Source organism: Sphaerodactylus townsendi, linkage group LG15 (genome assembly GCF_021028975.2).
Source record: "Sphaerodactylus townsendi isolate TG3544 linkage group LG15, MPM_Stown_v2.3, whole genome shotgun sequence".
NCBI lineage: Eukaryota > Metazoa > Chordata > Lepidosauria > Squamata > Sphaerodactylidae > Sphaerodactylus > Sphaerodactylus townsendi.
In genome coordinates, this window is record NC_059439.1 from 17704457 (window position 1) to 17725066 (window position 20610).

Genomic DNA, 20610 nt, shown 5'->3' on the forward strand with positions numbered 1-20610 from the left:
GAGCAATAAAAGCATTACTTGGAAAATGAGCCCAGAGACCGACCGTTTGATCTTTCTTTTCTAGTTCAGTGTTCTGTAGGTGGCTGAAATCCTCACCAGGCCTAACTGGGTGCAAAACAATGCAAAGTTACTCCAGAATACTGTATTTGAAATCGATGGGCTTAAACTGCACAGGATACTGCTGAGAAGCATAATGCAAAAAACTCCCTGTCAGTTTCTGTGAATGTTTGCATCGCCCCCTAAATCTTGTACATAAACAGTGTAGAGCAGCATTGTATTCCTTTCAAAATTATCAGCACGTTGTAAAAATTAATATGCTATAGTGTGCTTAATATTTTATTGTATTTTAATGGGGACGGGTTTGTTTTTTATTTTACTTTTATTTTTAATTTGTTTTGTTTAGGATTATTTTTTTATTTTTTATTTTTCATTTATTTTCCATTTTATTGCATTTCCATTTTTCTTTCTTTTTTTTTCGTTTTACTGTTTCTTGTTTTTTTTCACGTTACTGTTTTTCATTGCATTATCTTGCTCGCTGCCGGCTTAGCAATTTTCAAGCAAACTGAAGATATGCCGACTGCACAGATAGATTACTGTCTGCATGCGATGCGATGTAGCGTAGAAACGCTGCAGAAAACATCCGCAAGAGGGGACAAAAAAGGTCGGCTGACTCAGGAGTTCGCAACGATAGTTCACAAAAATGCCCTTTCATCCACCCGGTAGACAGATCATTTGGCGGTTCGTCCCCCTAGTCTCGGAGGCTTCTGGGAAATGTAGTTTCCAGAGTCAGTGTCGTGGCGAAGCGGCTGATTGCAGGTAGCGGGGCGTCGAATGAATGGAGGGGGCGATGAGGAGTGAGAGTTTTAAACGGGGGCGCAAAGAGAAAGAGGAAAACGCTTGGAAAAGTTATTTTAAGCGGGAAAAAAAAGAAGAAGAGTAGTCAGGAAGGGTCGATAGCAATAAAGTCACCTCGTTGGCGAATACATTGTAACGAGGAAGTAAGTTTTGCTGCGAGGAATGGGACTTACTCCCGGGGTCAGCGCGCATAGGATTTGGGCATAGCTGCAATTCCATAAATCTGCCCGAGCGTCGTCACATCTCTGGGAGCACCCTTTGTCATTTTTATTCCTTTTGCTACCATTGCATTGCTGCAATGCAATACTTATTAAGATTTATACCACTTCCAATTGTTATTGCATTTTCATTACCACCAAATCACCGTTTCCAAGGAACCTCTTTGGGAAGTCCTACTAACTGGCAGAGGGCTGCGCTCTAGCCGAAAGAGGCTCAGCTGGAAGTTTCAGGTTTGAATTTCTCTAACGCTGGCAGAGCAAACCTCTTAGTCGTAGGAATAGGAATGACCTCTGTTGACAGAGAGACATTTTTCTCTCTTTCTCACAATACTAGAACCAGGGGACATTCATTGAAAATGCTGGGGGGAAGAAGTAGGACTAATCATGTGATTGGTGTTTGGAATATGCTGCCACAGGAGGTGGTGATGGCCACTAACCTGGATAGCTTTAAAAGGGGCTTGGACAGATTTATGGAGGAGAAGTCAATTTATGGCTACCAATCTTGATCCTCTTTGATCTGAGATTGCAAATGCCTTAACAGACCAGGTGATCGGGAGCAACAGCCGCAGAAGGCCATTGCGTTCACATCCTACATGTGAGCTCCCAGGGGCACCTGGTGGGCCACTGCGAGTAGCAGAGAGCTGGACTAGATGGACTTTGGTCTGATCCAGCTGGCTTGTTCTTATGTTCTTATGACCTACCTTATAGGGTTGTTGTGCGGAGAATAAAGTAGTGTGTATGGAGCATTTGAAACACGTGAAAGCAGACTGAAAGGAACTTGCATTCCTTACTGATCTCTCAGGGGGTTCAAAGCAGAAGTAGGAAGTGCTGACCAGGGGCTGTGTGCCTGCTTGAAAGTACTGCTTGTAGTTTACACTTAAGTTGTATGGTGAAACACTCCTGCACCCAAGCTTTGGGGCACCACAATGAGTTAAGGGTTGTTGTTGTTTTTCAGTTTGTCTTCCCTGGTCTGAAATAGAGGCCCCGTGATCTGATAAATCAGGCAAGGAACACCAATGCCGAAGTGGTACATGTGGAAGAAGTGATTGCTGTATTTTGGGTGTGCAGACAAAATGAGCTCAGAATAATTGAGCAAATGTGTGAAAAGATATCTGCAGTCTTCTGTGAGATAATGTGATTATTATTATCCAGAAGTGAGATAATGTGATTATTATTATTATCCATTAAAATGGCCTCAGGACTGGCTTTGATGGGGGTTAACGTCAAACTACAAGAAGTATAGTGAAGCACCAAACAAACAATAAAGGGCAAAAGAAACCCAAATCACCATACAGTGGCTATAAAAGAACCACAGTGTTTATAAATAGATACGCGTGTATTGAATAGTGTGAAATCTCTAATACAAAACTGCAAAGACAATACATATGTGTTCTACCATACTCAGTACAAGCAGATTCATGCTATAGGGCTGAAAAAACCTATAAGCAAAATTATAATTGCACACTATTCAATACATACACATCTATTTATAAGCATTCATAGACTCTGCGTAGTGATTTGTGTTTCTTTTGCCTTTTATTGGATGTTTGATGATGAGAAATAAACCATGGGTGATGCTGGGATTCTGTGACTTGCTCCCTAGATGTGTTATTTGGTCTTTAAAAACAGCCATATGAATGTTGCGGACCTAAAGATATAGAGATTCATGAAGGCAGAGAGGGAAAAAAATGTAAATGAGAAGATTAAATGACTATCCAGGCAATCCTAAAGAGTGTTCCTCCAGTTCTGAGCCCATTCGTTTAAATGAAATATGTGTGATAGTTTGTTTCCCCTTTTATGTATAACTCAAATATGATCCCCAGTAATTGCTGTTGTGGCCAGACACTGTGCTGTTCTTGGTTATGTTGTTATGTCTGTAGCTGGTTAGACCTCACCTGGAACATTGTGTGCAGTTCAAGAAGGATATTGGCAAGCTGGGATGGGTCCAGAGGAGAGCAACCAAAATGGTGAAAGGTCTGGAATCCATGCACTACGAGGAGAGACTTAGGGAGCTGGGGATGTTTAGTTTGGTGAAGAGAAGATGAAGAGGTGACATGATAGCCATGTTTAGGTATTTGAAGGGATGTCATGTTGGTGAGGGAGCAAGCTTGCTGTGAGGGGGGGAAGGGAAAGGAGATTGTAAGCCCCTTTGAGTCTCCTGCAGGAGAGAAAGGGGGATATAAATCCAAACTCCTCCTCCTCCCCCTCCCCCTCCTCCTCTTTTTCTTCTTCTTCTTCTTCTTCCTCTTCTTCTTCTTCTCCTTCTTCTCCTTCTTCTCCTTCTTCTCCTTCTTCTCCTCCTCTGCTGCCCCAGAGACTAGGACCAGGAGTCATGGGTTCAAGGTGAAGGAAAAGAGATTCCATCTAAACATCAGGAAAAACTCCCTGACAGCAAGGGCTGCTCGACAGTGGAATGCACCACCTCGGAGTGTGGTGGGGTCTCCTCCTTTGGAGGTTTTTTAAGAGAGGCTGGATGGCCATCTGTCAAGAGTGCTTTGATTGTGTGTTCCTGCTTTGCAGGAGGTTGGACTTGATGGCCCTTGGGGTCTCTTCCAACTATGATTCTATGATGGCAGGGGGGATGCCAAAGTCACAGTTTATCTAGGCTGCCGAAACCCCTTGGAAGCCGTCCTAATTCCCAAGGTTCATTGGGAGAAGCCAGGACATCAATACTGAGTAAAAACCACTTGAAATTTTCCATGTGAAACCACCGTTTGTGCGCTTGGGTGAAAAATATCTTAACATCTCTGTCTTTGTTTTTCAGCCCCAGCTATTATGGATGCTTTCTATAGCAGTGGAATCTGGTTTGCAGAGACCCTGCAGAGGGTGCCCTGCTTGGAGGATTTCTGGCTTTGGGTGACCTTCTTGGGTGATCCGAAATGTGTCTTCCTCGTCTATTTCCCAACGGCTTATTTCTTGGACCAGAAGGTTGGGGTAAAAGTGCTCTGGCTGGGCTTAATCTCTGAATCGCTCAATTTAGTCTCTAAATGGTAAGGAGAGTGAGCAAAGGTCACAAAGCAGTGTTCCAAGAATGGGTTTTAGGAATATGTGTTAACCGTTAATACGGCTGCTGTAACAATGGGCAGCTATGTGGATGAGCAGGGAAGTTAGCAGCTTGATGTACCCTCTTTGAGGCGTTTACTATCTGTGGCTCACAAGTGCTTTAGCTCGAAGGTCCCGTGAGGTGGGGGATCGGCCAGCGTGGTGAAGCAGCTCTGGCAGTGGCCCGTTCCGCACATGCAGAATAATGCACTTTCAATTCACTTTCACAATTGTTTGAAAGTGGATTTTGCTGTTCCGCACAGTAAAACCCAGCTGCAAAGCGCATTGAAAGTGGATTGAAAGTGCATGATTCTGCATGTGCGGAAGGGGCCCAATAGTCTCTGGTCTGCCACGGAAGCACGCTGGGTGACTGTGGACCAGTCACTTCTCTTAGGCCAGGGGTAGGGAACCTGTGGCTCGAGAGCCGCATGCGGCTCTTCTGCCCTTGCACTGCGGCTCCACGAGCCAAGCCGCTGGCCCCATCCTTGCCCGCCCTGCAGGCAGCAGGGTGGGCGCACCAACTGCCCGCAGCCGGCTGGGCCGCACCGCGGGCTTCCCCTCTCACCTGCCCCGTTGGAGCGGGGTGGGCGCTTTCCCAGCGGCCGGCGAGGCCGAGCTGCTGGCCTCATCCTTGCCCGCCCTGCAAGCAGCAGGGCGGACGCATACATGCGCTTCTCAGAATGAGTGGAGTAAAAGGTAAAAAAACCCAATATATATACAGTGTTATCTTTATTTTAAATGTCAAAAATTATTTGCGGCTCCAAGTGTTTTCTTTTCCCGTGGAAAACGGGTCCAAATGGCTCTTTGAGTGTTAAAGGTTCCCTACCCCTGTCTTAGCCGAACTTGCCACTCAGGTTTGCTGCTGTGAGGAAACGGGGAGAGCAATGTTGTAAGCTACGTTGCTTCCTTGTTGGGGAGAAGAGCAGACTACCGGTATGACTATCTGACTAGAGAAAGATCAGCCTCCAAGATGACCTGCTGCCCACCTCACGGCTGCAAATTTCATATCGTTCACGCTGCTCTTTCGATCCTAGACAGGCGTATCATTCCCATCTTGGTATCTCTGTGCCTTTTGTCTCCTTTTCACTTTCACAAAGGTTCTTGTTTGGTGAGCGGCCTTTCTGGTGGGTGTTCGAATCTGGATATTCCAGTAACAAGGATGTCTCTCTCCACCAATTCCCCGCATCCTGTGAGACGGGACCAGGTGGGTAACTCGACAATTGGCTCTAAAACTTCTGTTGAGGGGCGATTTGTGGTTTGAGGGTGGGAGGGCCGCTCTAGGTCCTTTATTGTTTAAGAATTGCTGTTCTTTTGGGGAGACCCGGCCAGAGAACTCTGCCATAAACCATTTTAAAAATCTGACCTCCAGTGCCTTTCTTGGGACCAGATAGCTTGTGGAGTTCTCTGGGGTTAAAATTTAAAGGAAATGAAACAAGCCTGGGACACTGGAATAAATCTTTTTTTCTGATCGTTTGACTGGTTGTGAGTTTGGACTCTCACATACTCATTAGACCACACTGGTAAAAGCAAGAGATTTTACTGAAAAGATTAAAGAATAGATTCAGGTTCAAACGTAGGGAAAGGACAAGCCAGGAGTGATAAAACAACAGATCTAGCTTCCTAGTATACACTTACATAATGAAGACAGGCGAGTAATAACGTCTTCACCTCAGCGTAAATAACGTAGCAGTAGGCGAGAGAGGAATCAATATGTTCAGTCCGACCCTTTACTGGTCCTGATGTAGTTGTTGGAAAACATGCAAGGAGACCCTTGTGCTAGATGGTTATCGGCTGGCTGTATAGGAAACTGGACCACTGATCCCTGGACCAGTATAATTCAATCTAGAACTTTATCCAAAAGATGATTCTCAAAGAGGAGCAAGATGCCCCCCCCTTCCATCTGACATGTTGAGAGTAGTTGAATCTGACATTCAAAGGTGGAATCTCAAGCTTTTCATCTTAGCTTGGGAACAGCAGAAGAATAGTGAAGTCTGTGAAGCATTTGTTATGAAACTCCCCCATGCTACTTGTCAGCCCTTGGATGACATATCAGGAAACAGGGTAGCGCTTTAAATGTATGACATGGCCGAACACTGATGATTACACTGTCAGGTTGATTGATACAGAAGTTACCATTTCTCTTGACACACATGCGATCTTCAAGTCTCTCCCTTACCTGGCTGGGATTTGTGACTAAAATATTGTCTCTATATGGCTACTCCAAGGTTTTAGTACTGGCAAACCTGAGCATTTTGGTAGAATGAGTAGTTAAATTCAAGCTTGTGTAATCTGATACCAATAGCACAGGGATCTGCAGATGTTCATGTACTACAGATCCCATCAGCCCCCGCCAGCATGGCCCTGAACATCTGGAGAGCCACAGGTTGCAGACCCCTGCAATAGCAGTATTGTATTCAGTGTATTGCTTTTTACACCTTTGTTTTTATTTGGTTTGCTTTTTAATTTTAAATACATACATACATATACATATATATATATATACATATACATATATATATATATATATACACACACATATATACACACACACACACACACATATATATACACACACACATATATATATACATATGTATGTATGTGTGTGTGTATATATATACATATGTATGTGTGTGTGTATATATGTGTGTGTGTGTGTATGTGTGTATATATATGTATGTGTGTGTATATGTGTGTGTGTGTGTATGTGTGTGTTATTATTATTATGCTCTCTCCCAATATGTATGTGTGTGTGTGTGTATATATGTGTGTGTGTGTGTATGTGTGTATATATATGTATGTGTGTGTATATGTGTGTGTGTGTGTATGTGTGTGTGTGTGTATGTATGTATGTATAAAATAGTATTTAGGATGTTACTATGAATTAGGATTTAAGCGAACTCATCCCAAGGAACACCAGACTCTTCTTTTATTTATGCTGGGTCAAGAAATAGTACGTTTCTGAAAGATATGTCACCAAGTGAAAAAAACAAACTTCAGCAAAGGAAGGCTCGGGAAAGTCACTTCAGCTGCCCTTAAAGAAATTTAGAATTATATCCTGTCTGGGGGAAAAATGTATCTCCTTGTGATTTGAAAAAAGCCCAGTCGCCAGCTCTTCTGACAAGATGAAATTTTGGCCTGCAGATTAAATGCCACCTCTATGAGGAAATGTGATCTGTGATTGTTTATGATGAAAACAAATGTTATTCCTTGTCATTTTGATGAGCACTGCCAGTGGCTTCAAAGTCAAAAGGCTGTCTTTTTTATGTTTTGAGGAGGCTGTCTTTTTTAAGATAGGAGCAGCAGTGGCGTAGGAGGTTAAGAGCTCATGTATCTAATCTGGAGGAACCGGGTTTGATTCCCAGCTCTGCCGCCTGAGCTGTGGAGGCTTATCTGGGGAATTCAGATTAGCCTGTACACTCCCACACACGCCAGCTGGGTGACCTTGGGCTAGTCACAGCAGCTGCTGCTGCTGCTGCTTCTTCTTCTTTTTCTTCTTCTTCTTCTTCTTCTTCTTCTTCTTGATGTCTCTCCTGTGTTTACTTGGTCCTGTTGCAGTGTCAGGCGGTTGAGTTGTGAATGGTTCTGAAGGCCAAAAACTAAATGTATTTATTCTCTATGTCCCTTAAGAAGTAGGAGCAAATGAGGGCTGGGGTGTGTCTATTTTTTTTTAACCTGAAAATAGTGTGCATGCGTGCGATGAGTGAAGCCCTGCCTCTCTGTCTAATCACACACCATTCTGTCAAGCTTTTTCTTCTGTAATACGAGAAGATAGAAGGATCGTCTCCAAAAGGATCGAAGAGAAATTCATGTCTCTTGTTTTGCAGGCAGTCCTTCCGGCCACTGTATGATCACCGGGGCAGCGCTCTGGCCGATTGTAACTATGTTGTCTGCATGGTCATATCAGCACTCCAAGAGGTATCACCTTCAACCCTGTAGACTCCAATTCCCAGATATCCTTCCCTCCTCTGGTTTTACAGTAATTTGTATTTAACTGATGGGTTTTAAAATCTTTTTCATAGTATTTCCCCTATTTCTCTGAGCAGAGGAAGCTCCTATCCCCTCTTGACTAACCCAATCCTGCTTTGCAGCCAGATGATGAAGGCCCTGCCCTTCACTGTTTACCTCCTATTCCTGCTGGCTGTGGGGCTTTCACGGATCTTCATCCTGGCTCACTTTCCCCACCAGGTACTTGGTGGCATCCTGGCAGGTGAGTGTCCTGTTGCCGTTGTGGCCATTTTTAATAACTTATCATTCTTTGCAGAAAGTCCTTTTCTTACGCACCTCTGGCAGTCTCGCTGCAGTTTCCCTGGGGACATTCCTGGGTTTGGTGGAGGAGGTGTGGTTTGAAATTACATGCTTCACAGGTGTCTGCAGTCACAGTTTTGATCTGGATCATCATGCACAGAGGGCCTAATGCCTCCCTAACGTTTTTGCAACCTGACGTGGCCCTGAGGGGGGTTGTATCTGTGACATGTGGAAATGTAGAATGTGGAAGAAGAAGAATTTGGATTTATACCCCATTTTTCTCTCCTGTAAGGAGACTTAAGGAGGCTTACAAACTCCTTTCCCTTCTTCTCCCCCGACACCTTGTGAAGTTGGTGGGGCAGAGAGTGTACTGAGAGAACTGTGACTAGCCCAAGGTTCCCTAGCAGGAATGTAGGAGTACAGAAACATATCTGGTTCACCAGATAAGCCTCTGCCACTCAGGTGGAGGAGTGAGGAATCAAACCCGGTTCTCCAGATTAGAATCCACCTGCTCTTAACCACTATACCACACTGACTCTCAATGTAGCTCAACCAAACACAGGCGGTTTTGTTTCACGTCAGGAAATTGGCCCAGGGAAGAAGGCCTAAGCTTGCTCTTTCTGCAGGCCGTGCTTCCAAGAAAAATGAGGCCCCCGTAAACCTGGGAAGTACAGAATGTCAGGATGCACTTCTCTGCCGAACCCAGGGATGCCTCTGAAGAAAAGAAACATGCAGTTAGGCCCTGGGGCATTTTACAGTGGTGTGTTCTAGCCGGAGAACTGACACTTTGATGCGGGAGTACCCCCAAACTTTGGTAGATTTCTTACCTGTCCACTTGGGCCGAGTCCACTAGCAAACTGATGGGGTCCCAGTGCTGCAAGGAACTGTAAGGAACTATTTCATCTCCGAAAGAGTATTTAACTTGTTGAAATCACATCCACAGGATATTGTGAGGACCATTCACCAAGTTGGCTTTAAAAGGGGATTCAACACCTTCAGGGAGGAGAGGTCCATTCATGATTATGAGTCACGGTGACTCAGTGCTCTCCCACCCCCACCCATTCAGAGGCAGGAGTTAGAACTACCGGGATACAGTGTTGTAATTAAACATGCCTACGCAATGGCTTGTTGTGACTGGAACGCACAGTTGTGGCTGAACTGGGTTGCAGGCATCAGTCTCCTTTGCGCCCTGCTTTCCACATTTGTGATGTTCAGCACGATGTCGTGGTTGGGAGTAGTGGACTCTAGTCTGGAGAATTGGATTTGTTTCCCTTCTCCTCCAAATGAATGGTCGATTCTAATCTGGTGAACCAGGTTTGTTACCTGGTGTGCCTGGTGTGTGACCTTGGGCTAGTCACAATTTTCTTCAGAATTTCTCAGCCCCAACTACCTCACAAGGTGTCTATTGAGGGAAGAGAAGAAGAAAAGTTGGATTTATATCCCCCCTCTCTCTCCTATAAGGAGACTCAAAGGGGTTTACAATCTCCATTCCCTTCCCTCCTCACAACAAACACCCTGTGAGGTTGGTGGGGCTGAGAGAGCTCCAAAGAACTGTGACTAGTGTGATGGAATTCACAAGCTAATCTGGTTCTCAAGTGGCAGAACCAGGGAATCAAACCCGGTTCTCCAGATTGCAGAGAACCTGCGCTTAACCACTACACCACTCTGGCTCTGGAAGGGAGGGAGTTTGTAAGCCGCTTTGAGACTCCTCACGGTTACAAAAAGCGGGGTATAAATCCAAACTCTTCTTCTTGGGTGACAAGTGATAAAAACTTGCTGGAAGGAGCTGGCTGCCTCTGATTTTTCTCTTCATCTGCTGTCTTTTCCCCTTTCCAGGAATCTCTCTTGGCTGGCTGCTGGAATCCCGGATCCCAATAGAGAGAGAACTTAGCTTCTATCTGTGGGCTTCGCTATCCCTTCTATTAGGTGTCTTGACGACCTATTGGACCTTGATAGCTCTTGGTGTAGATCTTAACTGGTGAGTTCTGCCAACAGGGCCGTGGGTGGGGGGTGGGGGGTATGTCATACAAGAAAGACTTTAATTAATCCTTAATCACAATTTATCCCAGCTGTACTTTTAAACAGGGCCTGACATAACCAGGACTATAGTCCATATTTAATTCCATTTGAGCAGGGTCGCATGGCCCACTACTTATATTTTCTAACTAACCCCTGCTCAAGGAGAGCCTTCACAATTGCTAGATTCAATGTTATGCCATCTGCCTTACTACATGGCAGGTTTAATAACCTGGAAAAATTTAAAAGGTTGTGTAGCTGTAATTCTAGGGTAGTTGAAACATTGGCTCACCAGCTATTACATTGCACTAAATTTGCTAAAATTAGATCTAAATATGTCAATCTACACCCTCTCTTTCAATCTGAGTTAACAGATTTGATTAGATTATTTCTCTTGTTGAATAATTCTGATTCTGTTTTTTGTGAAGAGGTTGCAAGCTTTGTTATGGAAATAATTCAGAGCCAGTAATAATATGTATTTATCTGAGGTTATCCTTTTTGCCTTTTAAATTTTTTATGTTTGTTGTGTTTTGTTGCTGTTGTTCTATGTATGCCAATAAAGGCTTTGCTTTGCTTACTGTAGTCCATCTCAGAAAAAGATGTTAACAGGGTTGTATAGTTCTCTGCCACGCAGCTCAACTTCTTGGTCGTAGAATATTTCACCTGAGTCCCAGTACCTACCTGAGACCTGCTCCAGCCCATCTGTTTTAAAATAATTTGAAAACGAAAATACATTTTGGCGTTCAGTTGAACATGCTACAACAATGGTTTTGAGAAAGGCGTCATATAAAAATGAATAATAGTCCTCATATTTGTTTGGGACTCTATTCTAATGCAGAAGCATACAATTGTCTCAACTGCTGTTATCTCAACTGACCGTGCATCTTTTTTCTGGGACAAGGTGGAAATGTCCCCAGAGTATGGCAGAGAGAAGAAACTTTTGTTTAATCCACATAATAACTGCTGGTCAGATAGCAATGCTGACCAGACGTCACAAGAGTGTATCTCAGAGAGCCAGCGTGGTGTAGTGGTTAAGACCAGGTGGATTCTAATCTGGAGAACCGAGTTTGATTCCCCACTCCTCCACCTGAGTGGCGGAGGCTTATCTGGTGAACAGATGTGTTTCTGCTCTTTAACATCCCTGTTGGGTGACCTTGGGCTAGTCACAGTTCTTGGGAACTCTGTCAGCCCCACCTGCCTCACAAAGGTGTCTGTTGTGGGGAGATTTTCCTACCTTTATTGTCTTAGCAACCCTGTGAGGTAAATTAGGCGGAAAAGGAGAGTGTCTGGTTGGCCCAAGATCACACTAAGTTTTGTAGCCAAGTGTAGATATAAAGCAGAATCTGCCTGGTTTAAATGCAACCCTCTAGCAATGGTTTTAATGACCTCACACACGTTATCTGTCTCTACTCTGCTCCCTCCAGGTCCATCAGCCTTGCTACCAAGTGGTGCGCCAATCCCGAGTGGATCCGCATAGACACGCGGCCCTTTGCATCGCTGAGTCGCGATGTAGCTACAGCTCTTGGCCTCGGGCTGGCTCTCCATTCCTCCTCCTACACCCAGCACAAACGGGAGAAGCTCAGCCGGCCTCAGCGAGTCTTGTGTGCCTGCTTGGCCGCTTTGGTCCTGAAGTTCCTGAGCGACACAGCACAACCAGAGACTGAAGTTTTCTGGTACGGGTTCACCTTTGTCAAGTATGCCACATTTCCTTGGGTGGTAGGAGCGCTGCTTCCCAGTCTAGTCCATGCTGTAGCATCTAAGAAGACGTCATCGCGTACCAAGAGTAGCTAGGAGGTGGGCTCCTTGTTCCTCAAAGAACGTAGGAGGCAAACCTAGTAGGCCTCAGCTTGTTTCTCATCTTGCGATGGGAAGGGTTTTTCCCACAGACGAAGATTGCTGTGTCAACCAGAAACGGTTCCCTTGAAAGAACCATTCCACTTGGGCCGAGACCATTTCTTCTGTTAGTCTGAAACAGTCCTCTCCAGGTCTCCGGCTTCTTTTGCTTCGAATCCTTCCTGTCCCCACCTCTGGCAAGCTAAAATATTGCTGCGCACCCATCATACATACACGGGAACTACTCTTTGTATTCAGGTCCCAGAGCGCAACCAAAAAAGTTGAGGTTAGATGTTAAGACAGGAGAGAGAGGAAGGAGCCCGAGAAACTCTTTGCTTGGCCAGGCAGTGGGATAATCTTAGTCAAAGAACGCATTAGTTCAGGGGTAGGGAACCTGCGGCTCTCCAGATGTTCAGGAACTACAATTCCCATCAGCCCCGGTCAGCATGGCCAATTGGCCATGCTGGCAGGGGCTGATGGGAATTGTAGTTCCTGAACATCTGGAGAGCCGCAGGTTCCCTACCCCTGCATTAGTTGAACATTTGGCTGAATAAGGTCAGGTGGGATGTTATAAGAATGAAGGTGCGGGATTTTATCCTGTTCTCACTCCAATAGAAAAAAGCACAATGCTTCCTGCTCAGGTAACCCACATTCCCAGCTTTGGTACGAGTCTCTAGTGTTAGTAGACACAGATGCATATGTTACCTTCAGTTTCTTCTGCACGGGTCCCTGATCCTCGGTCATCACTGTGTGGTCTTTCAGGCCGCCCCTCCTCCCCATTCATTTTAGGCACCCATTTTCCTCCCTTCATGAGCTCACCCATGTACTCCGTGCACATATGTCAAGAAACGTCGCTGCTTTTGAACAAGGTTTGTGTTTTTTCTTGTCGAGCAGCGACCGTTTTCTTTAAAAGTGTATCTAGAAACATAGTGGCCTGGACGGCAGAATCACGGACGGAGGTGGTATTGGAGGGAAAGGGCAAGCCAGCCCATTGGACACAAAGCGACTGAATTTCGCCGTCCTGGAGTTTGCTACGCTCCTCCCCGTTCTTTGCCCAATATTTTTTTTGAAAAAAACCAAAACCTACATATTTGTGTTGCAATAAACTGTGAAATCCAAACTTGTGTTCGTGACGTTTCTCGCTGTCTGCCTGGCTCAAGCTTTTCGCCTTCCCTGCACTCTCGCCAGAGGCGTTGTGGAAATAAAAGCCGAGAGGCTTTCCAAGCGGCTTAGGGTCTCGATCAGGGTTGCCCAATTGTCCTTTGAAGAGAACGACTTCAGAATAATGACAAATATCCACAGCTCCTTCCCCCCTTCCCTCCACTGGCATGTTATCAAGTCTTGTTCTGCCCTAGAAACAGAGCATGGACTAGGAAAAACAGCCAGAAAGGAAGCCGTCACCTAAACAGCATAGAAAAAAAAATCCCCTTGAAATAACCGCTTTTTGAAAAACCAAACTGGAGCAGATCTGCCTTTTTTTTCTTGAGCCATCTAAAGGCTGCGAGAAATACCCTGCAGCACCAGCCAAGCTATTCGTAGCTCATGAGGCACCCCGATCCAGATTTCCTTTCTCAGAGAAGATGACCTCCCACCAAGTGAGAATTCTCCCAGTGTTCCAAACGTGGTTTTTCTACCATTAATTCCCTCTAGTGCAGGGGTAGGGAACCTTTAACACTCAAAGAGCCATTTGGACCTGTTTTCCACGGGAAAAGAAAACACTTGGAGCCACAAATAATTTTTGACATTTAAAATAAAGATAACACTATATATATGGGGGGGAGGGGGTTTACCGTTTACTCCGCTCATTCTGAGAAGCGCATGGATGGGGCTGGCCCAAGGATGGGGATGGGGCTGGCGGCTCAGCTCGTGGAGCCACAGTGCAAGGGCAGAAGAGCCGCATGTGGCTCTCGAGCCGCAGGTTCCCTACCCCTGCTCTAGTGCTAGGTCGCAAAAAGGTTTTGAGGAAGCTCATGATCACATCAGGGGAAACAACCAACGACCCTCCCTCTGTTCACACATGGACGCGCAATTTTGTAAAAGAGAACTATATAGTTGGAAGCTATTCCACTCCCCAGCCCATTCTGCACATGCAGAATAATGCACATTCAATCCACTTTCACAATTGTTTGAAAGTGGATTTTGCTATTCTGCACAGTACAATCCAGCTTGAAAGTGGATTGAAAGTGCATTATTCTGCATGCGCAGAAAGGGCCTTGGCCCACCTGCCCTGCAAAGCCATTTTGTCTCACAGTTTTGCAAATGCTTTCCCAATCCTTGTTACATTCTTTTCTTGAGTCCTGCAAATACCTACAGCCATGACACAATGAGGGCTGGGTTAGGGCTAATGTAAACCAAGACCTTAAAACAACAAGACACGCCACACACATATCCGCCCTCCCCAATGAGTTGGGGGAAGCAGAGACAAGACTCACACATATACAAAGAAAGCCAGAAGGCACCACACATAGAGATTCTACCACAGAGTATTGCCAGAAACAATTTTATTTACACAAGGACAAACATTGGAACATATTACAAAATACTCAACTGAAAATCGTTTCCAGAGCTAGATAAACAGTGTGTGTGTGTGAGAGAATAGAGAGACAGAAAGCAGGAAGAAACGCAGAAAAGGGGAAAAAATATACAGATATTTCCACTTGCGGGGGCATCTTTCACCATCACACGGAGGTTGGTTGGTGGGGGGGGGGGAATCGACATGAAGAATGCCCCCACGCACAACTTAATACTGGCGAATCCCGGGATAACCGGGTACCCACAAAACACAGCCGCGACAGACAACTGTTCCGTGAAATTGTCCTAAGGGCTAATGGCTTTTCAAAGAACCTTCCACTTTTGCTCAGCCTCTACCCCCGCCCCACCCCCCGGTTAATTCTGAAATGAGAAATAATCAAGAAGGAAAACATGGCTGGTGGGGAAATAATTTTACTTCCCTCCCCCCTCCAAAAAAATGAGATGGAACAACTAACAACAGACAACTGTCCCTTCCTATTTGCAACCGTTTGCTCTATCTCACGTTTTACAGAAGGGATTTTTGTGACTGCAGAAAGAGAGGTGCTAATTTTTACAGCCTTGACCGATACCTTTGTAAGAGGGAAGGAAATTATTTTGAGTTGTTAGCCTGATCCAACGAATGCCAACTGTGTGCTAGAACTGCAAAACCCGGCAAGTACAGAAGGAAAAGCCTGCATCTGCCAACCTGCCCCAAAATCCCTAAGGCACAGGTGTCAAACTCGCGGCCCTCCAGATGTTATGGACTACAGTTCCCATCATGCTGGCAGGGCCACAAGTAACATCTGGAGGGCCACGAGTTTGACACCTGTGCCCTAGGAGTTACTGTTTCCTCCCAAATGCTTGGGTGTTGGCTGTTCAGTCACAGAGGGAACATTCTGCCTTAGGAAAGCCTCAAAGCGAAGCCTGAGTAGGATTTTCCAACACTGGATGTGTGAGAAAGAACTGCCATATGGGGTGAATGCATGCCCGTCCTATGGGGATGTGGACAGGCAGGAAGAGTTTGAGTATTCCCGAGAACCACCTCTCCTCATACTCTGTCCATAGGTGTCAAACTCGCGGCCCTCCAGATGTTATGGACTACAGTTCCCATCATCCCCAGTCAGCATCATGCTGGCAGGGAATGATGGGAACTGTAGTTCATAACATCTGGAGGGCTGCGAGTTTGACACCTGTGCTCTGTGCAGACAAACATTAAAAATGCTCACAAGTCTCCCGAAAATACCTCTCCTCTCCAAATTTTACCTACGCTGGTACCATGTTGTGAAGCAGCAGAAATTCTCACTGACTTGGTTCAGACAGAAACCATGCTTTATTTTAACTGAGGCAAGTTCGGGAAAGGATCCAGTTTCTGGATGAGAGCGCCCCTCCGCCTGTTAGAACTTGCTGGCGTCTTTGAAATTTTGACATGGGATTGTGGGCAATGCCAGCCAGGAGGGTAGAGCTACCCACAAAACTGCTGCCACGGGAGCAGCAAATGTCTTAAGAGTGAAGTTTTGCACCACTCTAAGAGTCACTTCAACATTTCAGGCAGGAGGTCTGTTTAACAAGATGCCTCTGAGACGAACGTGGTGTGTAAAAGAATATTTTATTGCATAAGCAAGCTGACTTTTCGTGATGCAGTGAAGATCCTTGCATTGTGGTGGCAGCGACTGACAAAGCAATTTTTTTTAAAAAAATCTGCACAGCCAATCAGATCTCCCATGGCCAATCAAAGGCCCTTTGGGCCAAAAGCTCTGTCCACTTATTAAAAAAGAATTGGGATTTCTACCCCACCTTTCTCTCTAGCAAGGAGACTCAAGGAGGCTGACAAACTCCTTTCCCTCCTCTCCCCACAACTGACAACCTGTGAAGTTCTGAGAGAACTGGGACTAGCCCAAGGTCACCCAGCAGGAATGTAGGAGTGGAGAAACAAATCTGGTTCGCCGTTCACCAGATAAGAGTCTGCCGCTCACGTGGGGGACTGGGGAATCAAGCCAATTCTCCACCTGTCCCTAACCACTACAGCATGCTGGTTCTCTTGATGCGCACTAGGAAAGGGGTCAGCAGGCTCCAGGGCTTCCAAAGTGCCCCCCCTTCCCGTGTTGGGGACTCCAGTTCTAGAGGGTCACTCAAATGCTGGTGAATTGCTTTTGCTACCTTCCTTCTGCAGAGATTTGGCTGGTTATCTCACTCTGCTTGGCAGCACTAGCAACGCACCAGGATCAAACCAGAATATTCACACGTGTATATCGTGTAAAACCATAATTAAGACTTAACTGTGCTAACCAACTGTAGGTCATAACCAGTGGTGGGATCCAAACATTTTAATAACAGGTTCCGATGGTAGTGGGATTCAAACAGTGGCACCGCCGCACACACACGTCTCCAGTCCCTATTGGGCAGGGAGGTTGCTTTAGTAACCCCTTCTCGGCACTCAGAAAAAATTAGTAACCACTTCTAGAGAAGTGGTGAGAACTGGTTGGATCCCACCTCTGGTCATAACCCATGACCAGACACTCACATTAACTGAAAGTTAAATTAAACCATGGTTTCAAGGAATGTCTGGACCAAGCTGCTATTCAACTATGTATTCAACTATGGTGGAGGGGGTTGCAAATGATGGGGGGGGGGGGTGATTTCCTGGCCACGTGGTGCCCAGCAAGCCCCCTTTCCTAGGTGTGGTAGAGAGGGCAGAAAGAATGGTGGTAGCAATTACTACTAATTTATCACTGTTTCTCTCTTGCCTACCTGCTAGGAATATCTCCTGAACTTCACCGAACTTCTGTCTCCTTTTGGTTGGTGATGGCTGTTCTTATAAGCTATCGGTGCTTGCTTGGCCAGGTAAGTGACTGAACAGAAGGCTGTGGCATTAGCAGCCACAGGTGCCAGCCCTCTGTTAGGCTGAGAACTTCTTAGCGATGCTCTCAATGTCAAGGACTGGAGGAGTGAGCAGGCCTAACCCTCCCACTAGGGCTCAATGCCACTTCTCAGAGAGCACTTTAACACCCAAAAGGCTAATTCACCTGTCCCAAGACGATGGTAATTTTCAAATCTTTATAATGTAATGTACACACAGAAAGGCTTCTCTAATCACTCGCCAAAATAAACAATTTGAACTTACACGTAACTGCAATTTTTACAATGCAAAGAAATCTCTTTTTTCGGTTGTTTAAACAAAAATCAGAACAATTTAGACATTTGTCAGTCATCAATCATCAACCATATTCTGGCTTGGGCAATCTTTTTTGAATTGTTTAAACAACGAAGCTTAACAACGTGCACATTTGTCCGTCATCAAATCATTAATCGTATTTTGGCTTGGACAATATTACCATTGTCTTGGGACAAGGGAATTAGTCTTTTTGGGTGTTAAAGTGGATTGCCTGTGCTTATATGGGGCACTCTCCCATAATAATAGTTAGAATATGGTGGACTACTCAGAGTGGGCAAGATGGGATCACTTTTACTGATACTACGCTAAGCTTATTCCCAATTCCTGCCTTGTGTATATCTTGGTCATAACAACTTGCGTCAAGTCAAGGTTCTTAAGCTTTGTTACCATTAAGTGGTTGAATTAATAAATGCATTGTTGGAGACTTGCTTGAACGTAACCCACCAAGGCATCTTCCGTACTTCTGCCCCGGCAAAAAGGGAGGAAAGCGTGGGATAATTTGAGGTCTGAAAGAAACCAAAAATTCTCCAAAGAAGTTAGACGCTTGGGTGGGCCTGGGCCGAGTCTCTCAATTTGTTTGATCGCCTTGGTTGCAGGTGGAATTTTGAGGAAACGGAGGGAGTACCACTACAAAATGGCTTCCGTAAGGACTGGGAGCCAATCATAAAATAGCTGCCATGGGATATGGAAGAAAGTACAAGCTCAAAATCTTTCTGTGTCGGAATCTGTGGTTTCTCAATGGGCCTGAATCGGTATTAGAAATTATTTACGGTGACTGTATGTGGAATCCAACCCTCCAGCTGCAAGTGAAGAAAATGTGACTGAAGTGCGCGCAGCTTCGCAAAAGAAGAAAGACAATATTTAAAGGCCAATAGCTTCCCTAGTTATGGACAGTTTCTATCCAGGAGTAAATTTTGTATAGTGGCTTGAGTGGATCCGTCGCTGAAAAAGTGAAACTGGAGTTTCTTTAATTAACAAAGTATTTCTAGGGCCATTGCCATATGGCATTAAAAAAAACCCTGAATATACTCTCTAGCATAGCTCTCTTCCCCGTAGCAGCAAACAGATAAAAAATATTTACTAGAGGAAAACAGGGGTGGGCAGTTGTTCTGAGTTGGTGGGTGGGGTAGAGGAAATGATACCATGTTCCTTCCCATTTTTTGGCAGGGAGTTTACCTGCCTGTGAGGCTGGTGATAACTCGGGCAGGTGGGTATCATGGAAAAGGAGACACAGGTGTACATTATGGTACACTATACATATGCAAGCCATTTAGACTCCCCTGAATGCATAGACCACACTTTGCACAGACTGAGGGAATGTGCAAAACCACAAATACTGTACTTTCCTCTCATATCTACTTCTTGTACAGTTGGTGAACTGTAAACAGCATGTACATCTATATATTGTTTAAGCCATTATGGAAATGCACACCAATGTACAATTTGTGGTCTTGGTGAAGCACAGGGAAACAACTTTTGACCCTGTAGAAGCTAACTGTGCACAGCACTAATTGGCTAGTGCCTGCGACAGCACTGCCCCCAAATAGTTTCCCAGCTCTGTTCAAAATGGATTTTGCAACGAACAAACATCTAAGTTACAAAAATGTCCATTTTATGCTTCGCACCTTTTTTGAAAGGCGGATAATCCTGCCTGAAGATTGTGGAGAAAGAAGCCAGGTGGACTGAGATCACTCCGCAGATGACTGAAAAATCCATCATGCGATAAATGCAGGAAGGGGAACTGGCCTTGATCTACATGAGAAAGGACAAGTCCTGCTTTAAAATGGGCCTTCTAAGATGCTAGTCAAGACATGGGAAGCCCCGGAGAGCAAACCGACACTTGCTTTTTGGAGTGGTTCAAGGCAGCTGTTAAAAACTCCCCTGGTGTTAGAACAGAGAGCTGAGATCTACATTTTCAGTGGGACACCATTTTTAAAGGCATGCTTATCCATCAGTCATGTTAGCCCATCTCCTGGGCACAGTTAGGGATTCAGCATAGGATCATAGAGTTGGAAGAGACCACAAGGGCCATCAAGTCCAACCCCCTGCAATGCAGGAACACACAATCACAGCACTCCTGACAGATGGCTATCCAGCCTCTCTTTAAGAACCTCCAAAGAAGGAGGCTATACCACTCTCCGAGGCAGTGAATTCCACTGTCGAACAGCCCTGACGGTCAGAAAGTTCTTCCTAATGTTTAGTTGGAATCTCTTTTCCTGCCCCTTGAATCCATTCCTCCGTGTCCTAGTCTCTGAGGCAGCAGAAAACAAGCTTGCTCCCTCTTCGACATGGCATCCCTTCATGGCATACGGATGGATGCGTGACGCATCTTCACAGTGTTGTTCATAATGGATGGCAAGACTGAGGATCCCTCTCTCTCTCTGGATCACACCAGTTGCAAACTGAGGTGACGTGGAGGAGTAGCAAGCAGCACTCACACGTCCCACGTAGGGCTAAATGTCATTGTCACCAATTAACAATAAGGGTGTTTACGATGCCGGCAAAGGGCTGCCAGTCGCTTTATCAACGACATAACTAATGTGGGTGTCTTAAGCCAGGGACAGCTTCACCAATAACCCTTCTGGCCAAGGATTTGTTCCTCAGCGTTCCCTTCTCCTCCTATGGCTTATTTTTCCTCACTACAAATGCAAACAAAGAAAAATGCCACGTGCGTGTATGGAATTAAAAACAACAACAGCACCAACAGACATGAAG

The 20610-nt window shown here is 45.3% G+C and overlaps 1 protein-coding gene across 2 annotated transcripts; it reads left to right on the forward strand.

Moving 5' to 3' along the window:
• Nucleotides 1–779: 779 nt before the first annotated feature.
• Nucleotides 780–12581, forward strand: G6PC3 (glucose-6-phosphatase catalytic subunit 3). Of its 2 annotated transcripts, none has more exons than XM_048518366.1 (7): nt 780–816; nt 3838–4063; nt 5213–5319; nt 7943–8033; nt 8207–8325; nt 10200–10341; nt 11804–12581. In XM_048518366.1, the coding sequence occupies exons 2-7, from the start codon at nt 3849–3851 to the stop codon at nt 12168–12170; spliced, it is 1041 nt and encodes a 346-aa protein (XP_048374323.1). In that variant the 5' UTR covers nt 780–816; nt 3838–3848; the 3' UTR covers nt 12171–12581. The 2 variants fall into 2 exon arrangements, with proteins under 2 accessions (XP_048374323.1, XP_048374322.1); XM_048518365.1 differs by lacking the exon at nt 780–816 and adding an exon at nt 827–998.
• The last annotated feature ends 8029 nt before the right edge of the window (nt 12582–20610 follow it).